At 44.6% G+C, this 23,557-nt stretch overlaps 1 protein-coding gene across 6 annotated transcripts in view; it reads left to right on the top strand.

The window, feature by feature from the left end:
• CALN1 (calneuron 1) overlaps positions 1–23,277 on the top strand; it is a 487,378-nt gene extending 464,101 nt beyond the window's left edge. For all 6 annotated transcript variants that reach the window (XM_036020849.1, XM_028530205.2, XM_028530228.2 and 3 more), the window contains 2 exons: positions 1,925–2,081; positions 15,525–23,277. In XM_036020849.1, the coding sequence (XP_035876742.1) occupies positions 1,925–2,081; positions 15,525–15,652 (285 nt within the window). In that variant the 3' untranslated portion in view covers positions 15,653–23,277. The remainder of the gene's footprint in view (positions 1–1,924; positions 2,082–15,524) is intronic.
• Positions 23,278–23,557: the final 280 nt, after the last annotated feature.

The raw sequence follows: 23,557 nt of genomic DNA, 5'->3' as shown, positions 1-23,557 counted from the left end.
TTTGGGGTGAAGGATATTTTTAAATTAAACCCTAGTTCTGCATCCTAGAAATTGCTCTGGACTTTATTGCATAATTTGAAGTATAATTCCCAGCTTTATTGTTTGGGGGATCCAGCCTTTTCCCCTCCTATCTAATGAGGGCATTGGAAAATATGTCCCTCTTGGGATCTGTGGAGCTTCTCCTCATAATGGCATATGCCTGTAGAAGGTTGGGAGGCCAAAGATCATAGAGTCATCAACTTGTTAAATCCCAAGCTGCTGGCTCTTGACCAGTACAGCTCTCTCAAAAACTTAGTCATCTTTTTACCTATTTGATTCTAATTGCTTGTGCTAATAGCCATGCCCACAATTATATTTGAGACAAACTTCTTTTGCACTTAATAGTCAGCTTCCTGGGAGAGTCACTTAACACATTCAGAGATTGTAACAAAGGACACTTTGACTTTTTAAAGATTTTATTTATTTATTTTAGAGAGAGGGGAAGGGAGGAAGAGAGGGAGAGAAACATCGATCAGTTGCCTCTTGTACGACCCCAACGGAGGACTGCACTCAAAACCCAGGCATGTTCCCCGACAGGGAGTTGAACCCATGGACCTTTCACTTTGCAGGATGTTGCCCAACCAACTGATCCACAATGATCAGGGCTGAGTTGTTTTAATAGGCTTGTAATTGTTAAAGCATTTCCCATTTTTATCTCTTCCTGGTTGAAGATGAGAAACACCTACTTTCTTTCCTGCAAGTCCAGGATTTTCCAAGTTGTCTCCATTTCTGGCTTGCAAAAAAATCAGTTCTTTTCTGAGCTCATCTCTTTCTTGCAGCATCCTGTCAGACACAAACCATTTGCAGTCAGAGCTGCTGTTCCCCAAACTTTCCCTCCAAAGCCACAAAGTCATTCAATGCATATCTGTCCTGTAAGTTATCACAAGCAACAATTTTACCAAATGTTTTTCTACTGCATACAAAGGGTTATTATCTTTCTAACCCCCAGTAACAGTTTTCTTATTTCCCACTGCCTGGCCCTGGAAGCCATGCATCATATTTTAGAATTTGTGTAATGGTAGCCTGTCATTTCTATGTATTAATTTCTGTATTGTTGACTTAAAGACCATTATGCTATGGCAGCAAAGAAGTCCAAAGTCTCCATGGCTAATAACAAAAAGGGCATTTCTTACATGATTTTCCCTTTATGGGATAGCTGCAGGAATTTCCCACTTTATCCTCATTCTGGGACCCAGACAAAAGGAACAGCCCCTACATAGGGCATGCTATTCTCATGACAGAGGGAAAGGATGAATGATAGAATCACACAATGGCTCATACAGCTTTCAACTGGAGGTGTCTCCTCACATGTCATGGATTAAGTAACACAACTGAGCCTGGTAGAAACAAACACAGTGGGGAAACACAGTGCTGTCACCAGGAAGGGAAAAACGTACCTGGGATGCTCCCCCTCCTCTTTGCTGCTCCTCCTCATAAACACAGGGTTGAGCTTGCATTTTCTCATGTTATAATGAGATACATACTTAAACCAAGATGGGAATTGGGGGCTTCTTAAGAGATCATAAAATTTTTAGAGACATATGCATTGTCTGAAGTGTGACACTACTCCCAAGTATACAAGGGGTGACAGCAGATGGCTGGATGAGTAGGAAACCAAATTGGCAGGTGACATTTTTTTCCTCCAAGAGTCTCAGTGGGGGGGGGGGGGGATATGCTGCATGCACTGTATCCCCAATAAGTTATTACAAGTTCACAAGAATGCTTAGAGCTGAACATGATGGAAAACTGCTCATCTGATGTTCTGAAAAGCTAGGACAGGTTTTCATAAAGGAGTTTGAAGACTTTAGGGCTTGCGGGTAAAGCCCTAAGCAGAGTTCTCACCCCCATGTGCCCAAGACCCTCCCACTCTTCTTTATCTCCACAGTTTGACATGCAAAGGATAACTCTGGAAGAGTTGAAGCACATCCTCTATCATGCCTTCCGGGACCACTTAACAATGAAAGACATTGAGAACATCATCATCAATGAGGAGGAGAGCCTGAATGATACCTCGGGGAACTGCCAGACAGAGTTTGAAGGCGGTAGGTACCCCCACTTCAGCTTTCTTTACCAGGGTGTGGGATGGGCCAATACCTTCACGTCCTCTGTATGAAAAATGTATTTACAATGGACTTGTAGTGAAGCCAAGAATCCAGGACTGAGGATAAAAGGTCCTTTTTGTGAAGATGCAATTGGTTTCTCTTTTTTCCCCATATTTTCCCCAAACTCTGTATTTTTACAAAACCTCCATTGACCCTCTCCTTCCTCCAGGGACTCTGAGGTCAGTGACTAGAAGTATGGCTTTGTGGTGTTTGCCTTTACTTAGTAGAGGCTGCATAGGGTGGTGGGAAGAGCCTGTTTAGACTGTTCGTAAACCTGGATCAGGTCCAGTGGCTGATTGTGTGACTTGGGCAAGGGGTGTACCTTCTCTGAGTGTGTTTCCTCATGTGTACACATCAAGATAATTACACCTGCTTCATAGGATCTTTAGGAATGGATTGCCTCTATGCTATGCTTCCTGATGCACTGGTGAGAAGGAGCCCTATTCATGCAAAGACTCTCATGAAGCTTGATGATGTAGTTACAGAAGAAAACGGTTCCCTTGGGGCCAAAAAAGAGACCCCTGAGAGGCCTTTTTTCTTGGGCTCATGAGAGAAAACAAGGAAAAACAAAAAAACAACCTATCTTATTCCTAATCGATAGTTCCAGGGAAACTAAATGATCTAGCCCCTCTTTCCAACACTGAAAAAATCAGAGCTATTTAACAGCTCCGATCTATAGAATTTTTAACCTTACATTAAAGTAGCATAGCAGACTACCAAGAAATATTTAACCTATTCAGTGTTGAGGTTTCTTAAAGAGATCAAACTATTTTTTTCTATATTTTTTTTCTGAACATGATCAGAAGTGAATACATATAGGTGGTAAGCTATATACAGGGTCTGGCACAAATAACGCCCCTTTTTATTTACAAATCTTTTATTACAAAATCATAAGCTTGTAATTCTGTAATATAACAATGTCACACTCAAACACAGCATATGACATTTTAGATGAAATGTTTAAATTGAAACTATAAATTATTACACCCATATTATTATCCTACGAACCACACTCAAGCAGGTGTTACTTCTGCCAGACCCTGTATATTGTCAGTATATACCAGTGAATATATACAGATGGTAAGCTGCCACATAGGCCCCAGAGTGACATTTGGTTCCCTTGTCTTAGAACTGCCATATTAGAGCCAACCGGGCCATGGCAGGGAGGCTCCTTGGGGCTGAGCTAGTCCAGGTGGCCACAGCCATTCCTTCAGGTCTGGGCTCCCACACACCCTATCTGGGCTTTACCCCTATGTCAGTGTGCAGCATTAAAGGCCATGACAAGAGGGAACAGGAGACAGCTTATATTCCAAGGTGACAAACTAAGTTAATTCAAACCAGGGAAAGAGGAATTAGTAGGGACTGGGATAAAGTTGAAAACAATGCCCCATTGTAAAGGTGTTCACATTTAAAATTTTCACAAGTGCTGTGTATAGCCAATGGAACAGCTGTGGTCCAGAAGCTGCCTTGGTCTCTTTTCTTGTGACCTGGGCCATGGCATCTATGACTGTGTTTGGAGTTGGGGCCGCACAGACCACATAGGGCAGCATGGTCACAGCCGGCAACCATTTCTGACCACATAGGCAAGGGGACTGGGAGGGTGAATAGAGGCACTAGGGCAGGGATTGGACTAAAACTTGGGGAAACAGTGGGCCTGGACCCCCAAGTCATCGCTTTCCTAGCTGACAGACTATGTGCTTCAACAGTGGAAGCATCTGGGGCTCCAGCCCCCCACTGTCAGCAGCCGCTCTCAGGACAGGAGGAAAGAGTACATCTGGGCACCTCATTTTCCACAGAGCCTTTGTTTGTGGATCACTGTTTTGTTCAGAGAAATGTCACAAGTCCTTAGTAATTTGAGAAAGGTCAGACTGCACTGGGAAGTAATCTGAATTTAAGCCATGTCTTTTTAGTACTCAAAAGCTCATATATTAGTGAAATAAATGACTGACAAAAAAGACACCCAAATAGAAGCCTTACTGGGTCTGCTTTAATGATTCATACATATAACATTGGCAACAGCTATTATTTGGAGTTGGTAAATGATAAGAGCCAGGTACTGTACTAAATGCTTTAAAATTCATGGTCTTATTTAACAAAAGAAACATTATTTTTGTAATTAGCACACTGCTTTTTGAAATGATCTCTGGGACCCTGATTACATGATTGCTTTTGCATATTTTCATGCCAGAGAGTTGGGTTTTGGGTTTTTTGTTTGTTTGTTTGTTTGTTTGTTTAACATTCTGTCAGCATTATTTGACCTTAAAAGCAAACCCATTGGTTTGTGTTTAGGTTTAAGATTTTTCCAGTTTTGTGTATGGTTGAAGCCTCAGGTGTGTATATTTAATGCCCATCTCTCCATGTTCAGAAAAGGGCCTCCCTGATTGCATTTTAGGCAAAGATGTCTAGGAAGAGATGATACACAGGGACTGAGTTCACCTGGTGCCCTAGGACTGAACACATTCATTTAACATCATGTGGGTGACCTTGGCCTCTTCCTGTCCCTCCTTTTTGCACACTTGCTGTCCACAGACAGGGACCTGTTGGCATTTTGAACCTCTCCCTGCTCCTACTGCAATCTGATGGTGCAGTTGCATGGCTCATGCATCCTAAATCTCCTCACCTTCCTCCCAGCCCTTTGGGCCCTGCCCTACCCCAAGCTGTCAACTCCTTGCTGTCCTTTCTTGCCCTAGCTCAGGCAGCATGCCTGGTCAGTCACTTCAGCCATGCCGTTGCCAAAACCTCCAATCCTTCACCCACCTATCAGGCTTCCACCATGCCATGTTTTGGTAAATCCAGCATCTAAATATGAAGGCACAAGGTGGTTTCTTCCTTCAAGTGATGACAAACTTTTCTCCTTTAATCTTCTGCATAACCCACACTGACCAATGAGAGGGAAGGAAGCAGCAGGACATTTGCCCCACACTCCAGAGGCCCAGTCAGGCCCCTCTGCTCTTGCTACCCCCTCTCCCTCGCCACCCCCCCCACCCCCCGCACCTAGGAAGCCCTTTCCTCCTGCTCTCTTTGGAGCTTTGCTGCCGCAAGTATGGAAGTGATGATTAGCTCACCTATGGGGCTGCTGATCCAAACCCTGCCTATTTGGTGTCAGAAGAAGTAATCAATGACAAAAAACACCTAAAGGTACTCTTGTACTTGCGTTAAAATGGTGAAGAGTACTGCTGGTGTGGCTAAGTGGATTAAGTGCTGGCCTGCGAACCAAAGGATCACCAGTTCAATTCCCAGTCAGGGTACATGCGTGGGTTGTAGGCCAGGTCCTCAGTAGGGGGGGTGCAAGAGGCAACCACACATTGATGTTTCTCTCCCTCCTTTTCCCCTCTCTCTAACAACAAATAAATAAAGTATTTAAAAACAAAAAGTGAAGGGCACATTTGTCTGTGAGCCAAGGAAGGAAGAAATGGTCCATAAGCAGACATTTTATGGCACAGTTGGAATTTTTTATTATTATCCTCACCTGAGGATATGTTTATTGACTTTAGAGAGAGAGGAAGGAAGCGGAGAGAGCAAGAAAGAGATGTGAGAGAGAAACATCTGTTGGTTGCCTCCCATACCCTCCCTGACCAGGGATTGAACCCACAATGTTTTGGTATATGGGATGACACTGCAACCAACTGAACCACCTAGCCAGGGCCAGAGTTGGAATTTAAATAAAGCGCACATCAGATGGCTTTGAGGTCAGCAAAGCTGGAGTCACAGTTGAGATTCTGGAGTGTGGAAAAGGTTTGAAAATGCCTCTGTGGGCAACCTGTGTGCCATGGAGTCAGTTAGAAATTCACAGGAGGACCTCCAAATGCCATCAGCATCATTTTATATCAGTGATTATATTTTTCATTTTTATAAATCTTGTGTCTGATACTTTTACAAAGGTGGTCAGATTCTGTCCATTAAGTTAAGAAATGTCAATTATTCCTTCCACATGAATGGAAGAATAAAGAACAGAGAAATAGGCCAGGAACCCATGGGGTGTGGAGCCACTGATGGGAGAAGTTTGAGGGGTTTTGTCCTCCTTTTAGTTTTCATTTTGGCTTGATTTTGTTTTCTTTATTTGTTTGATTTTTAGGTCAATACAAATAACAAATACACACACACACAGCCCCTCACGCACCCCTACCTGCCTTATCCTTATGGTAGCTAGGACTCGGTGATCATTAGGAAATAGCAAGTATTCCATCCTCTCCTAAGGAATGGACAGGAGGAAATGGGATGAAATTCCAAGCTACCTAATCAAAGCTTTCCTGACTTCCTTAGGAAACCCTGAACATACCATATATAGAACCCATTTTCCTGGAGCCCCCAAAGGTCATCTATAGCAACCTTTATGCCTGGCTGGTATAGCTCAGTGGACTGAGTGCAGGCCTGCAAACCAAAGGGTTGCTGGTTTGATTCTCAGTCAGGGCATGTGCCCTGGGTTATGGGCCAGGTCCTCAGTGCAGGGGTGGGGGGGGGGGGGGGGAGGGGGCAAGAGGCAACCACACATTGGTATATCTCTCAAACTCTTTTTCCTTCCCTTCTCCTCTCTCTAAAAATAAATAAATAAAACCTTAAATTAAAAAAAAAAAAAAGAAACGTGGGGGGAAAAGGCAGACAATTGTACTTGAACAACAGTAAAATTTAAAAATGGGAAAAAAAAAGAAAAAAAGAAACCTGTAGGGAAGCAAGGAAGAAACTAGAAGCGTCTAACTCAAGGGCTCCGAAGTGGACCCTTCCTGCATTCAGACCTGGCTTCTGTGAGGGTGGTCATTCACACTGAGTCGAGCACTTCAACAGTTGTCACCCACTGTGCTGGGTGCTTTGAGCATGAGGTCACTTGACTGCACTGGATTCAGGGGCTCTCAGCCATCCACAATCCGTTGTCTATATGAGAATAGTCCAATGAGAATATCTGGCTGAACATAAGGCTTTCAGGTAATCCCAATTCCTCAAATCTTTTTTGAATCCCCTTATTAAGAAAACTTATGCTCAGTGTACTTAGTTGGCAATTATTTGGAAAAATAAATAGGTCCATATCTGCCAAAATGGATTAGAGTCAAGATTATGTGATACCCAAAATGCCCATTCACCATCCATGCTTCATAAGAGAATTTTGAGATATTTTGCTTCAGTTCAGCCACTTGTAATCAGCATACATTTTGTCTTTAGAGAACATACACTCAGTGACACTGAGAGACAAATTTGTATTTTATTATCTGATTTGAGTCACTGACATAGGTGAACTGAGTGGGCATGTGGTTGAATTATCTATTCACCCACCACTGAATCCTTACAAAGGGTTCTTCTGACAAACTAAATACTAAATCTGGTAGTGCTTGCTTCCAATGTTTACTGCTTATCCATGTTAGTATAGTCCAGGAGGAAGAGGATGGAAGAAAACTGTTGAGCATGCCTGCCAAGGGCTGGTCATTTGTTAACACATTTCATTGACCTATCAGCACAATCTGAGAGATAAATTCTGTGGTCCCTGTGGTACAGATGAAGAAATGGAGGCTCAACAAAGTGGAGTAATTTGTTCAAAGTCAAATAGCAAGTCAGGATTTGAACCCAGGCATACCTTACAAAGTTCTGCCCTGGCCTTTTCATTTGTCAGGGTCATTTCCCCAGGTATAGGCATTACAGAGGCTCCTTACAGGATGGAGCTTCATCTTCTTTCTCATTTTCCATTTCCTCGTCAATGAAATCATATTATATTTGGAAGTTGAGTAGAAGCATGAGATCTGTGTGAGCCCTTTCAAGATATCTACCCCAAGTGTTCTCCCTAAATGGAACACCAGCTGTCCTATTTTTCTAGACATTCTGACAGCATGCACAGGAGAGGGGAGTATAGACCATCACTCAGGGAATAAGTAATTTCTGTGAAAGTCACAGCAGAGCTGCTTTGCACCATTCAGTGCCTCTGTATGAGGGACAAGAGGAATGATGGCAAGGGAGGTGACGCAGGCCAGGCAGCCCTAGTAGATCCTTGTGTAGACGTGTGGGTTCTGTTCCCTGTCCTGTGTAGATGTGCTGTGTGACAGTGAGTAACTTATTTTAAAACTCTCTGAGCCTTATTTTCCTCATCTGTCCAATGCAAAGATTGGAAAACAGTTATATCTAGATTCAAAATTTTCTAGGCTTAGCAGAAGGTCAGAAAGAGTTTGTGGTCAAATCCAAGGTCTATAGTTCAGCCATCCGGCTGAAGTTGCAACATTCCTGTCTGGATGTCAAATGCACACCTGGATGGGGAGACCTGGCTCGTCACCTGGTCATGCACATTGAGCATTTCATGCCCATCCAAATGAAAAGGGCATGATATGTCATCTACACCATCTGCTCCCAGTTCTCCTTGTGCTATGACTTTCCTGAAATAAAATCTGTTCTCCTTGGGCTGATGTAGGAGGGTAAGGTGTGGTTGAAGTCTGTGGCAGGCAATAAGACAGGAAGCATTTTTCAAAGAAACTTGGGGTCTCAGACCAAAGATGATTTATTTCTACTTGGGGACCCTTCACAGCAAAGCTATAGGAAAGTTTTTCTGGAGCCATGACTGAAGAATGATGAGATTCTGAGACACGAGACAGAGACCTAGAGAGCTGTTTTCTGCTAAATCTGCATGGTTAAGAATTCTAGCTCTGTACTCTGGACAGGGTTGGTTTAAAAATCATGCCTCAGCACCTCTTAGATCACTTTAATATTAACAAAGTAAATATTAAAAGCCTAATTTTCTTCATCTGCAAAAATGGGAATCATATAATGACCTATTGTTGTTATGGCATTAAATGAGGTAACACATGAGAATAGTTAGTACAAAGCTTAACACATTAATAAGCACTCAAAACAAACAAATTAAAAAAAAACTAGCCAGGCCCTAGTCCCAGTTCTTGTCTGATTGTTATTTTTTCACCTGGAGACATCATCCAGTACATCCTGCTGGAATTCCATATCTTTGAAAGATGGGGTAGGGAACAAATTTACAGAGTTTGAACTATCCTCTTGGTACATTCACTCCTAAAGTCAAGTCCTTGCCAACACTGTAGTTACCGAGAGTATTGGTCAACACTCTTTGGGTTTCAAGTTACAGAAACTCAACCCAGACTCCCTTAAACTAAAAAGCACTGACTCAAATAATTGAAGGGATAAACGTTAGCTTAACTGGACCCAAAATTCTGAAGCAACATTCTCTCCCCACTCCTACTTTGCTCTCTGTCTCTTACTTTCCTCCTTTCCTCTCTCTGGGCTTCCATCTTGGGAAAACTCTATCTCTCTGAGGTGATAGCATTTTATCTCTCTCAAGGTTCTTCTTTATTCCAAGAAGGGGCTCTGATCAAACCTGCTTGGACCATGTGCCTACTGTTGAACCAAACCAAGAACTTGGGGTACTCTACCTGGCCAGTCTGGTTTGTTACATTGGGAAAGGTGAAGACCTAGAGTGAGAGCCCAGTAGGTGGAGAGGTACAGATCCCCAAACAAAAAGATGAGTGTCGTTGCCTTGGTTGGGTGGCTTAGTTGCTTGGAATGTCAATCCTGTACACCAAAAGGTTGCAGATTTGATCTCCAGTCGGGGTGAGTACCAGAAGCAACTGATCAATGTTTTTCTTTCACATCAAAGTTTCCCTGTCTCTCTCTATTCCTCTCTCTCTAAAATCAGTAAATATATCCTTGGGTGGGGATTTTAAAAAAGGATAAATTTTGTTAGAAGAAGGGAAAGAACTTCTGGAAAGGCCACAACAATACCTGGCCACTATACCAAGGGTACACAGTAGGACCCTCAAAGCCAGACACTAGAAACCCAATATGATTTTGTAGTGGAGAAAGGACCAGCTCCTATCCCCTGATAGTGTTGGACCCTATTCCTCTTAACAAAAGCATCATAAAACACACAAGCCTCACTCCTATTCCCTCAAAGGCTTCATCTTTCACCTCCGCCTTCATGTTTTACTTGGGTGCCTGGACATTCTGATATCACTGATATATAGAAAATTTTTTTTCAAAAGCTCTTCATTAGTTCCCCTTTAGACCATGGAAATATCTAGTTTCATAGAATCGGAAAGTGTTAGACCTGGAAGGATCACAGGACAATAATAGCTCCCAGACCTGGTAGCTCTGGCTTATTGTGAGAATCACCTGAGCCGGGTTCTGTATTGTTTTAACCTTCCTGAGCCCCAAATTCCCTGCCAGAAATATCACTTATGTAGGTCTATGTTGGGACCATTAATCAAAATTGTAATGAATCTGATTTGCTTCATTTGGGAGCCAGTGCCTCTGAAGACATGCAGCTCTGTTTCCAAATACCCATACTGAAGCCAGAGGGATTAAAATCCCATTATATCCAGGGTCACCCAGTGGGTCATTGGCAAAATCCATGTCAAATCCTGTCTCCAGGAGAAAATCCAAGAGCCCTTGGACAAGGGTAAGGAGCAGTCTGTCCTGGAGCTCAGACACCCAAGCCCTGCCGCGGCAGCCAGGAGTCTGTCAGTGTTTGGGGCTGGCTAACAAGCTTTCAAGAAAGCAGGGAACCCCACTTCTCTGTCCTCCTGTGTCCTCCCCCGACTCCCATTTCATCCCCTTGTACCGTACTTTCTGGGCTCCTTCTGTATCAACTTACTACGCTAAACAGAGAGTGCAAGACCTTCTGGGAAGGTAGACATAGAAAAGATTGCCAGCAGGATTGCCGTTTTTAGTGTTCGTAAGTTCCAGAAAGGAAGTTTCCTCAGAAAGTTAAACATAGAGTTACCAAGTAGCCCGGCAATTTGAAACACAGATTATTATATCCAAGAGAACTGAAAATATGTCCACACAAAACTTGTATACAAATGTTCATAGTTGCATTATTCATAATAGTAAAAAAATAGAAACCACCCAAATACCCATCAACTGGTGAATGGATAAACAAATGTGGTACATCTGTTCAGTGGAAGATCATTCAGCCACAAAAAGAAATGGGTACTGATGTGTGCCACATTATGGATGAACCTGGGAAAGATTATGCTAACTGAAAGAAGCCTGACATGAAAGGCTACATATTATATGGTTCCATTTATATGCAATGCCAAGAATAAGCATGTCTATAGAGGCAGAAAGCAGATTGGTGATTGCCAGTGGCCAGGGAGAAGGGGGAATGAAGGGTGATTTCTAATGCATGTGGGGTTTCTTTTCAGGATAACAAAAATGTGGAATTCAGTAGTGGTTTCACAACCTTGCAAATGTTCTAAATGCCACTGAATGGCACACTCAAAAATGGCAAATTTTATGGCATGTGAATTCTATCTCAATTCAAAAATAAATAAATATCAACAGGTAGACCAATTTAGAAATTAAAAGATCTGTCCCTTTGGGAGCAGGATGTTTAGGAGAAGCCTCTTTGGGTTGAGCCCAGAAGCAATGAGAGAGAAGGTCAGGGCCAGCCCCAGCAGAGGGAACAGTGCGACCGTGCTGCCAAGTCTCATGGAAAAGCCAGTCAGAATACCTGCTTGGCTGAGACAGGCTGCAGGGGAGGCACAGTGGTCTAGAGGCATAGGGGGGAAAGGGGCTGGAGGTGATCTGTGGTCCTACCCACTGAGCTCAGAAGCTGGAAAGAATGGAGCATGCTTCTCCCAGCGAGGCAGGGGGTGAAGAGAAGGCTTTGCAAGAAAGTGGCAGGGAGTGCTGATGCATACTAAGCACTGCTTCAGGAAGGTGATTCTAGCTGCAGTTTGGGATGAATTAATGTAGGAAGGGACCAAAGCAAAGGTTTGGCATTGCCTGCTGTGTCCTCAGTGCTGTGCTGGAGGCTGCAGGGAACAAGAGGAAAGGAAGTAGCTCTTTCCTCCTGTCTTCCAGAGATACAAGAAGGAAATTTTGCATTTTGCTAATAATCCAGGGTTGGACATAGCTTTTTTTTTTAATTAGCTCATTGATCTTTGAAAGAATTCTTGAGATAAGAAAAACAGATATCGTTAACTCCTTTACAGGGAGAGAAACGGGCTCAGGGAAGTTCAGCCCCTTGCCCACAGCTGCTCCTAAGTGGCAGTTAGGAGAAGAAACGAGATCTCAACTCAGCTCATCTTAATCTGACCTATTGTCTTGTTGAGGAAGCAAAGAGTAGACACCATGAATAAATGGATATACAAAAATATAGTGCAATGCAAATATGTGGCAGCCAAAGACAGGCTTTAAATTATTATCCACAAACACATTAATTAGTGACAGATTATACTCTGCCAATCACACCAAGTGTTCAAAGTACATTTTCTTTGCATCTCTCTATTGCTGAACTTTGTCCCACCAAGCAAAAGATTCAGAAGAGAGAGTTTGTGCAGAGATTTTGAACCTGGAAATTAAATTACGCATGGGCTCAAATCCCATCTCCACCATTTGCCAAATGGCTTTGGACTCCACTTCTTGGAGCTTCAGGTCCCCTACCTATCAAATGAGGACTCCAGCCCTTGCTCACGAAGGACTACCATACTACAATTCCACAATGATATATATAAAGCATATAATGGCTACCCAGCTCATGTGGCAGTGGGGGGTGGGGAAGCAATGGGGAGATGCTCAATGTATAAAGGGGAGTTTTTAAAAGATTTACAAAAGGGAATTCACATTCATTGGGCATAAACAATATTGCAGTAACTTTGGTAGCCTTAATCTTCACAACAAGGAAGGTCTTATTACCCCCATTTTATAGATGAGGAAATTGAGGCCCAGGGAAATTAGCTTGGCCAAAGTCACACAGCTAGGATGTGAGGTAATCACAGTTCACATTTGGGTCTGGCTCTGAAGTCCTTATTTTTTCACTCTGCCACAAGACCTATGGTGATGTCAGAAGTGGACATAAAAAGATTCTCATCAAAGCACAGAGTCTGAATCATGCATGAATGATTATCCATTTCAGAGCTATGGAGGAATGAGCTGGAAGCTCCACTCTGTGTACAGGACCTTGGTCTGGGTTTAGATTTGCATGGTCTCACGTACAAACTATTCTGTCTCCTGGCCTCTCCTTCCCCATCTCTCCCCTCCTACCACTTAAGGATTTTTACATCAAAGGTGCAGCCTCTGTCCTAAGGGATAATCCTGTCACCTGTAACCTTGACAAAGAAGGGCTGCAGCAAAAACTTTCTCCCTCAGTTCAATCACACAGCTGTGCATTTCCTTAAGCCCTCGCCAGCCAGCCATTGGGATGGAAGGTAGACAACTGCCTTCAGAAGCATTTTTATGCTGAGGAGCTGCTCAGAATAAATTAGCCAGTCCTCAGAAAGTGTTAGATACGCTACTTCCACTTCCACACTTTATTTCTGCTCCAGTCCTTCCCTTCTCAAACGCCACCTCCTTTTCCCTTCCTGAGAGCTGGCATCTCTTCACATTTGCCCATCCTGGGGGGAGGCACATCTCAGCACAAGGGAATTTTCTTCCCTCTGCTAAGAACCTATAAGATTCTAAAACTCAGACATGATCAGCAAATAAAGAACTGGACCAAAAATACTTTCAGTCACCTAGGGGAAGCAGAAGCCCCATGGAATTAAAGGTAACTACATAAGACCTAAGAGACCATGGCAGAAATAACCAACAACTTTTGTTGAGAGCTCTGCCTGGGCACTGGGTCTCTAGGAAGCAGGGCTTTCTGGGAAAACTCCCTGACCGACATAATTTTTAGAGGCCCCTGGACAAGCCCCTGAGATCCCTTCTATCAGGGAAAGTTCTATTTGCCTTTGAACACATCACCAGACTCCTGCTGCTTCCCTTGTATTTCTAGGATCTGGAGGAGTCCCTGGATGTCAAAAGGGAGAGGTACTTGAGACTGAACATTTTGTTTTAAGGCTCTTTAAAGGTGTGTCTAGCAAAAGGACCACCTCTTTTTAAAATGGAGTGTAACCTGAAAGTGTTCTTCTGTGCTGGTATTGAGTTTCTTAACAACTGAATGTAAAACAACCATCTTCCCCAATACCCCTCACTCCAGTGTCCCTAACATACACACACACACACACACACACACACACCCGTCCTGTGCCCAGCAAATCAAATGAAGATTCTTTGGCTGTACCCAGGCATAATGAATCAAAAACCCTGGGGGTGGAGCCTAGCAATTTCCTAATCACCTGGAGAGCTAGCTTATTAAAATACATGTTCCTGGTCTCCACCCCCAGAGATTTTGATTCAGTAATTCTGCAGCAGCGCCTGAGAATCTGCATTATATGAAACTCCCAGATCATTCTGATGCTGCTGGTCCAGTGAGAAGCTCTGCTATAGGGAGCCTCCCAGCTGCCTCCAGGGCACAGATTTCTTCCATAAACTAAGTGGTGAACTATGTGCAAAGGCCACTGCAGGACTGGGACCAGGAGGGGAGGAGTTATAGACAAAAAGAAGAAGAAAGGGAAAGAAATCTGGCCCAGGAAGTAAGGCCTAGGAAAGAGACTTGTTCTTTCTCAGCATATGTTATCAAAACTTCTTTCTTCTTACTTCCATTTTCTGCTGCGTATTTGCAACCCACTAAGTAATACTTTGTGTTAAGACCCATTAATGGTGTCTTATGGGCCTTATAAAAACAGTGGTATGAGACCCGACCCAACAAAAGGATGAAGAGTACACAACCCTAGGACCCAAGGTCAGACCCCTGGGGCAGCAGGATCTTAAGACACCCTACCTCTGGAAAGTTGGAGGTGGTTTTGTGCCTGCCTGCTTCCCATCGGTCTTGTCCCCAGAGCCTGTGGTCTCCACTTCTCAGATATCAGCAGGCACCAGGGCCACCTAGTTAAACTTCAATTGCTGGCCCCACCCCAGACTCTCTGATTCAGTAGATCTGGGGTGGGCTCCACCTGAAAATCTGCATTTTTAATAAGCTCCGAGTGATGCAGATGCTGCTTGCCCAGAGACCCCTCACTAGAATCACTGGTGGGTGCATCTGAAATAATGCCAGAGTCACTTGGAGTCATTGGGACCTACAGCCACCCAAGAATAATTCTGGGAAAGGTAAGTGCTTCCAGCCCAGCACTAATAGGTGGGGACCTCGCTCCAACTGTAGGCAGCTGCCTGGGACAGGGCAGCCAGGCATTTCCAAGAAGCCAACACAGTCGTGCCTGGGTGATGCCCTCTGTGAGACTCACTCTGAAATGTTCCATGTTTCCTCACTCAGAAAGTCACTGTAACTATTATGTCTGCAAGTTCATACCTTACTCTGCACATCGTATTTGTCATGGTCTTTGTCGTAGAAGTGTCATCATTTCATGCCATTTACAGGAGGATGTGGTGTTCAATCTCCTGTGAGAGTGGTCCCAGAAATGCTCATGGACTTGACTAGTCTGCATCCTATGAACTGGACACTGGGCTGGTTGAGAAAGAGGTGAAGCCTGTCTCACAAATGTCATTTCTCTCTCCCCCCTTCTCTCCCATGTCTCCTTGCCCTCTCTACTCCTCCACCCCCAGTGCATTCCCAGAAACAGAACAGACAGACCTGCGTCCGGAAGAGCCTCATCTGCGCCTTTGCCATGGCCTTCATCATAAGCGTCATGCTGATTGCGGCCAACCAGATCCTGCGGAGCGGCATGGAGTAGCAGCCTCCAGCCACCACACTGCTGCTGCCCCTGCTCCCTGCGCATGCGCATGCCCTGCGGGCAGACTCGGTTCCTCCTCAAAAGCAGATTTGGACGCAGTGGCACAATTCAGTGAAGAACCCAAGGTTGCAGAGCAACAGGTGTTGCAAGGCCACTTCATCTCCTTGGCAGGGACACAAAAGGGCTGTCTCAAATGCTTTAATGGTTTTGTTTCCCAATGCAATAAAATAGCCAGGAGTTCCGAATGATTGCTTCAACCACTTGCAGGAACTCTGAAGATAAACTACATTTTCATCGCGGAATTCCAATGGCCATCCAGGCCAATGGTGTGAGAGAGCAAGAGAGGGGCGTGAACACGCAGTCACCTCTACACCCCATTCTTTCAACCCATTGGGCAACTGGACAACCCTAAGGGTAACCCAAGGGGCTGACTTTGGGGTTGCTGCAGAAAAAAGGCTCTCCTTCTGACCCTGGCTTCCTTCCTCCACCTAGCGGAGCCTTGCAAGGCATGGGAGGAAAGCCACCGGATGGGGTGCAGGACCTGGCGGCCTGCAGCTGCTCCCATGCTTCCGTTCTTACTGCCTTTCTACAGGACTCTTGGCAGAGTTGGGGAGTTCTCGGTTTCCATCTGTACTTGGCTTTCTGTTCCTAGAGCCCATCACGCACCAGCATTTTGGAATCTGCAGAGAGCCTTCCTCCCAGCTTTGCTGCCTGTGCTGCCATTAAAGAAAAAAGAAGCATAATCGTGGGCATCTCTATAATAACATAGACAGGTAGACAGATGTATCTATTTGGCTTCTTCATCTGTGACATCGTTCTTCCCTATTCACTTACTCCTGATATAAGCTTGTCCTCTGACACAGTCCCTACCTCCTTTGGCTAGGAGACATAGTTTGGGGGACAGGGGACTGAGACGGGTGGTGAGGCAGTGTTACAGCCCACACCCCAGTCGTCAGAACTGATGGAGCCGCACACATTTCCCTGCCAGAAGACCTCTGTAAGTTAAGGTCCTTGTGCATCTTACCTTCTTCTCATCTAACGGTTTGCTTTGTAAGTTAGTCTTCCCCAGATAAAAAGAGGAGTATAATTCAGAGTGGAAAGATGGAAAGATCAAACTACTGTATTTTACATAATAACTTCAGGCATTTAGATTTTGCAACTGACTCATTTCCATGAGAAAAGACAAAAAGATGTTAATAAGCTTAGCCAACAGGACAGGTAATTTACTCCTGCCTGCAGAATACTTCTGTTGGGGAAGGAAACTGAATCCAATAGCCTGTTTTCAACACCATTTCAAGTCTGTAATATCCTGACTTTTCCTAAATGTCATATCAGTCACCACTGTTAATTTGAGCTTGCATAGTCTGATTAGCCAATAATATTTCAATGGAATATTTCCCTTTGTACTTTTCCAAGCTCAGGTCCTTATTTCTAAGGAATTGTCTTGCTCCTCTTTCTTCCCAGTGCACCCAAAAGCTACATGCTTTCCCCTTTCTTCCAATATTGAGGCTCTAGAATCTTTCCTCTCTCACTGCAGCCAGGTGGGCTACTTGGTGCAGTGTGTGCTCCTGAACCTCTCTCTCCCCAGCCTCCCCTTCCTCTCTGCTTTCTCCCTACTGCCTTCTCAGACTTGGAGCATCCAAGGTCTCAGTTTTGGGTCTTCTTTCAAATCACCTCTGCAAGCACTTCAGGCAACAGCCTGGGGGTAACTGTAGGAATTTCCCCACTGTGGGAAACTGAGAATATTCATGAATAGCACAAGAAAAACTAGGGTTTGAGCCATAGTATGGAGGAAGAAGCAGGTGTAAGCTTTCGAGAGCCCAGGAGTTTGAGAGACTCTCTGTGAAAATGCCTGGGGTCTCACATATCCAGTCCAGGAAAGTGCCAGCCTGCCTGTCCCTCTTGCCTGCCCTGCCCTGTCACAGTACACCCCACATACTGCCTCTTTCTCTCTCCCCTGGCCTGACTCAGCACACACCACCACTGCCCCCTCCATCAGAATCCTGAATGAGAACAGGTCCAAACACAGAAGTCTAATAAGACAGCTTCATCATTAGCTCCTGCCCAAAGCAGTTGCCCCCCTTCTCAACTGTACTTGGGTGGAAAGGACTCCCTGAACCACTAGACCACATCAGACTAGGGAGGGGAGTGCAGGATCCTAAGTAGACTGGATAGAGACCCTAAGGATGATTCTTAAAGGACTATGCCCCATGAGTGGGGATTGCAATGTTATAGGTAAGGCTAAAAATGAATACTTCTTCAAAGGCTGCTTTTCTGCCAGTTCTTTTGCCTTCCACTGGAGAATGGGGACCCTGAAGATGTGAGGGTTAGACTTTATTGGAAGACAGATTAGCCACCATGCAAGGGGTGGAAAGTGAAAGTAGTTCTGGAGAGGGACTGACAGCCTGTTCCCCACAAAGTCCTCAGCATCCTCTCCCCAAAGAGGACCTCTTTCCTCTCCCAGTGACCCAGTGACTGGGAAGTCAGCCATCCTACCCAGGTGTGCATCCATTGTGGGGGTTGCTAGGGAGGGAGGACACAAAGGAAGGTACAGAACTCTCTTTGATGGGCTGAAAGTCAACTTCCTCCACGGTGACCTCACAGGTGCCACCCACAGCCTGCAGTGTGTGGAGACAACCCAGGGCAGTGGCATTCCTGAGACTTCGGGGGCTGAGACCTCATCCTAGTGATTTGCACCCCAGCTACTTTGTCTGGAGGGTCATCAGGCAGCCTGAGATACTGACTTCCCACAGTTCCGCCCCAAGCCCTATCCACACCAGTGCTACTCCAGGGTCCCCACCTGTCAGCACCTTCACCACCGGGGTTGCAATGCTCATAGTGAAGATTCTGGAAGGTCTTGGTCCTCCATGCTTTGTGGCCCCAGTGTGGAGAGGAGAGGAGTAATCCCAACTCTTCCTCTGTGGTCCCAGCTAATAGACATAGGGGTCTATTATAGGACAGCTGAGTAACTAGCAAACTGAACTTGGCTCATTCTCTTTGCAAGAATGGGTGTCCCCCCAGACCACACAGTGATGATCAAGGAGGTATTTTGCTTGTGATACAAGGGATACAGACCCTGATGCCTTTGGCCTCCAAATAACTGTCATTCATCACTCTAGAAGCAGACAGAGCCCCTAAACAGGACCCAGCATGGAAATGATTAGCAGTGGCTTCCAGAATGTGTGTGGGTCTCATGTGACCAGTATGTAAAAAAAAAAAAAAAAAAAAAAAGAGGTGTTGCCATGGCAACCCTTGCATTCCACCCTGAGTTTGCCAAGGCACATAAAAATAGGGAACATTTTCTTAAAGAACACTTGGGTTCTGCCTGATTGCAACCTGACTCCCTGCATCCATATCCTGCTGGTGGGAGAAATTACCCTTAAAAAATCTCATGGTTTCTCTGCCTCTTTCTTTTGTATTTGAACCTACCCTTCCATTTGCTCAGGAGAACAAGGAGCTACCTGTGAGACAGGTGGTATCCTTCCCACTCTCCCCCACCCCTACCTCCCACAGTCCAGAGCAAAGACCTCTTAATCTGGGTGAAAAGTCAGAAATGTCATCTGGAAGGCAAAAAATATTTTAAGCCTCACCTCAGTCTTCAAAAGCATCTATTTGCTGGTTAAGAAGCTCTTCCACAAGCCAGAAATGTGAAGTGAACCGAGGCTGGCGTGTGGTCTTGGGCAAGTCCAGTGGTTTCAGAAGATTTTAGGTGTTTTATTTGCAGAGAAGATGTATCCTGTTAATCTTTATTCTTGACACCTGCTCCTCCCTCAGATTTCACATGACAAATGGTCCACTCCAGCAGTTTTCAATCTTTTTCGTCTCGTGGCACATATAAACTTCTTACTAAAGTTCTATGTCACACATACACGAAATTATGTCTTTGCTGATCAGACAAAAAAAATAGGTATAATTTTAATTCATGCACACCAGATGGCTACTCTTGTGTTGGCTGTTGTCATTTTTTTATTTGACAGTCTAAGGGAAAAGAGGTCAGTGCCCCTGACTACATAGTCAGGTATGGCCTGTTATAAAAATTCTTGTGGCACACCAGTTGAAAATCACTGGTCTACTCTCTTATAGTTAGCCAAAAGAACCTAATGAACTTTGACAATAATGCCCTTCCACCTCCCATCCACAGAATTATAAAGTCATATATCTAAGAACTGGGAGAAATAAATTTACCTTTTAATTCAAATGCCTTTTCTAGGCTTAAGTCAAGACTCAGATCATAAATCAAAGAGACCTTTGCTCTCCGCCGGTAGCTCAGGCTTCCCTGGGACGATATGAAAGCATGACCAGAAGAGTCAGGGTGTGACTGCCCGGCACAGCCCCTTGGCTGGGCTGGCCTGGCCACGGTGGCCACGTGCCATGGAACTCTGTCCTGCTCTGCTCTTGTTCTCCATCCCTGTGGAAGATGCTGAACTCTGCTTCTCCCAGCTGGAAGTCGGAAACCATACTGAGTTATTTTACTGCACGATTTCTCTGATGGCCCAGAGTAATCATCTTATTCACCCTGTTCCACTGAGATATAGAGAAGGTCTTGAACCCCACTGTGAAAAGGAGGTACCCCTTTTTATGATGTCATGGTGATGCAGATGGACTGAGCTTAAGCTTCTAGACTTTAGCACATACTGGTTACATTACCAGGAGGACTGCAGAGCTGCCTTCCCCAGAGAACGTCTGTCTGAAATGACCGCAGATCAGAACTTTCACATGGCCTCTTCAGTGACCTCTCAGGGCTAAAAGTCTGTAATCTGAAGGCCTTGCCATAGCCATCCTCCCTCACCACCTCATAGCTCAACTCCCCCAGAAGGGAAAAAATCCATCAGAGATAGAAAAGAAGCATTATTCAGCAGCTAGGGTTTTCAACTTAAATTATTTAAAGCGATGGCAAAATAGAGGAGGATTTGGGCTGCTTATTACAGACCCTGTCTCCATAACAATTCAAATGTCAGAACTGTTCAGCTTCACTTCATACTTCCTTTGACTAAATCACTCAGGGGACTGTCCTCAGTTATGTGGCCTTGCTGGAGACACTGATTTGGAGGAATAAGGTCAAGTACACAAACCAGCCAAGCACTTCTCTTAGTATCCTAAGCAAGTTGTAATGCACACGGTCATTTTTACAGCTATGATTTCTACTTAATATTGGTTTGGGGCCCTTTTATATGGTCTCCAGGGACATTATAATAATGCTCAAAAAGTCTTCAAGGCTAAATTAATTTGATTCAGTTGGCTTGAAATATAGCCACAAAGAATCAGGTTTTGCCAGTCCCACAAAGACAGTCTTCTGAAACTGGAAGAGACCTGGCCAGCCTCCTGTCCCTACACCTGCCTTGGGCAGCATGCTGAGCACGCCCTGACCCCATGCTGGTGTAGCCCCCACCACCTCTTTCCCTTGACCACGATGGGTTTGCTTTCAAACCGATGCTTCTGACATTGTCCAAGTAAGAGGAGGCAGAGGCTGGAATTTTCCAGTGGAGTAGAAGATCTGGATAATGAGGAAAGAATATTCCCGGGGATGAAAAATTCAAGTGTGATGTTGCTCCATCTTGGGACCTGAGAGAGAAAAAGAAAGTTTTTAAAGGGCTGCAGAGGCTGCTCTCTGAACGTGCTCCTATCTTATCTGGCTTACTTTGGGAACATACAGGGCATTGAGTGCCACGGGGCTGCTGCCCATCAACCTGATCCCAGTGACGTGCACTGGGAACTTCAAGAGGAGGCTGGTAGCGCTCCTATCCTTGGGGGATGCTGACATCTGCCAAGCCCAGAATGCCTCTCCCAGAGCTCTCTGTCAGGGCTCAGGCCTGTTGAACTGAAGCCAGCAGAGCAGAGCATAGGACCAGAAGTGTGGGCAGCACTGTCAGCTGGGAAGGGCACAGGAGGCAGGACCTCAGGTGCCCCTGCCACCCACCAGCCAGATAATTTTGAGTGACTTCCCTTCTTGGCCTCAGATTTCTCATCTCTAAAGCAAGAGGAAAGGTAAACCAGATGACCAAGAAGAGTCCTCCCATTGTGACTCTGTTCGAAACAGATCAAAATGAATGCCCACACTTGAGAGGACCCTTACATCCCCTATGAATCACATTAGGAACTGGCAGTTGCTTTTTTAACCCAAGTGCCAAGAGGCAGTTATAATGAACTATCTCTTTTGGTGTCCATTGTCTATACACGAAACAATACAAATTGGCTTACATCAAATGTGTTGTATCTTGCGGGCAAGAGTTTTTATTTACTTCCTATGGTCTTGCTGGTTTAAGGGAGCATCAGGGATGTGTCCTAGCTTAGTCAGCGTGAAAATCAAGGGGATTTGATTACCTTACCACAGGTCATATGAATCAGAATACATGCATAAGTAGGTGAAACAAAGCCAGATTCTGGGAAAAGATGCTTGCTTTTCCATTTGAGAAAGCTCAAAGAAGATAATGAATAAAGAGCACAACTTCCAAACAGTTCTTTCTTTCCTTTTTTTCTGGCCATTGGAACAGTCGTTCCAGTCGTTCCAGTATATGTGATCATGGTTTGCAATTATTTGTAACACTGCAGAAGGAAGAGAGTCGTGATCTCTCATGGTTGTCAGGAATTAGATGAACAGTCTTGGGAGAGCAGCTGCCTACGATTGCCCTTTAGCTGGCTGATGAGCGATGCTGTGCACAGGTGCCTGCTGCAGATGCCGTCCCACCACGACGGGGGCAGAGGGCAGGGGGAGAACAGCTGCAGAAGCCCCAAGTCCCCAGGCCTCCTGCCCCATAACAACATCAACTCCTAGGTTTCTGTCCTTTTTTTCTCAGTTTTTCATTGCTGTTCTTCCCTGGAAAGACCTCGATTGGCCAGGAAAGTGCCCTTTCAGCTCCTGGTGGAAATTTAAACAAGTCTGTGTTCCTCAGTTCTCTCCAAGAAAAATCAAAGAATATTCTTTCTTTTTGACCTGGAAATCAGGTTTCGGGGTCTTTGAATGGCTTCTTAATGGGGTTTGATTTTCTTCCCCAATTCTGAATCCAGAAAGAAGCTATTTGTCCAAGGACTAACCAAAGACGATGCCCTTGGAGGAGAATCAGACCCTAAAATGTAGTCGGGGAGTGGGGTTGGCAACTGGTCATCTACTGGGGGGAGTCGCTGTGAATCTAGGGGTCATTAGACCTGAGACGTGAATTTTTTCTCAACGCACAGCAGTAAATGGCGGATGCAAACTGGAGTGCAGCTGAGGGCTATTACGACCAGGACAACTGGAGCTTGGCAGCTCTCACATCCGGAATGGGCCATGAGGACTGAATTCCTGGGTCACAATCTGCCCATTTACCTCATTCTCGTTCCATTTTTCTTTCCATTTAGTATTGGTTGGCGATTTCTGCTATTCAGTGATGAGAGAGTCAGCAGACTAATCAAAAGAATATCTTTATATAAAATGTAAATATTAATATAAATTAACCTGGCATGCAACTTACTGATCCAATGAAGCATATATTATTAATACGTTATCTCAGTGTATAAAGGAAAACTGACTGCCATATTTACCAGATGTTTTCTCTAACCTGTCTGTAAATATATAATCTGTATAAAAAAGAGTCTAATTTACCATTATTTATGCAATAGAAAAAATAAAAGTTTTTTTTTTCTTTTGATGAGAGATTTAGCTCATTATATGTGGTGTGATTTACAAATGGGTCATGAACTTCATTCCTGCAACCCGATGGGCACCCAGATCTATTGGGATGACAGCTCAGCGTCACAGGTTTCCAAGAAGCCAGTGATCCAGTCCTGTGGTGAGGCTTTGAGGGGAATGATTGATATAAAGGGAAATAAGCTGACTGTGGAGCATATGGTGAGAAATAGGAAACATCTCCTAACCAGGGAACAGATATTATAACTGAGAAAGCTTTGCAAACACCCAAGCTAATGCTG

Source organism: Phyllostomus discolor, chromosome 3, assembly GCF_004126475.2.
Source record: "Phyllostomus discolor isolate MPI-MPIP mPhyDis1 chromosome 3, mPhyDis1.pri.v3, whole genome shotgun sequence".
NCBI classification, from domain to species: domain Eukaryota; kingdom Metazoa; phylum Chordata; class Mammalia; order Chiroptera; family Phyllostomidae; genus Phyllostomus; species Phyllostomus discolor.
The sequence above is the reverse complement of the archived record's forward strand: the minus strand, read 5'-3'. Positions and strand labels throughout refer to the sequence as shown.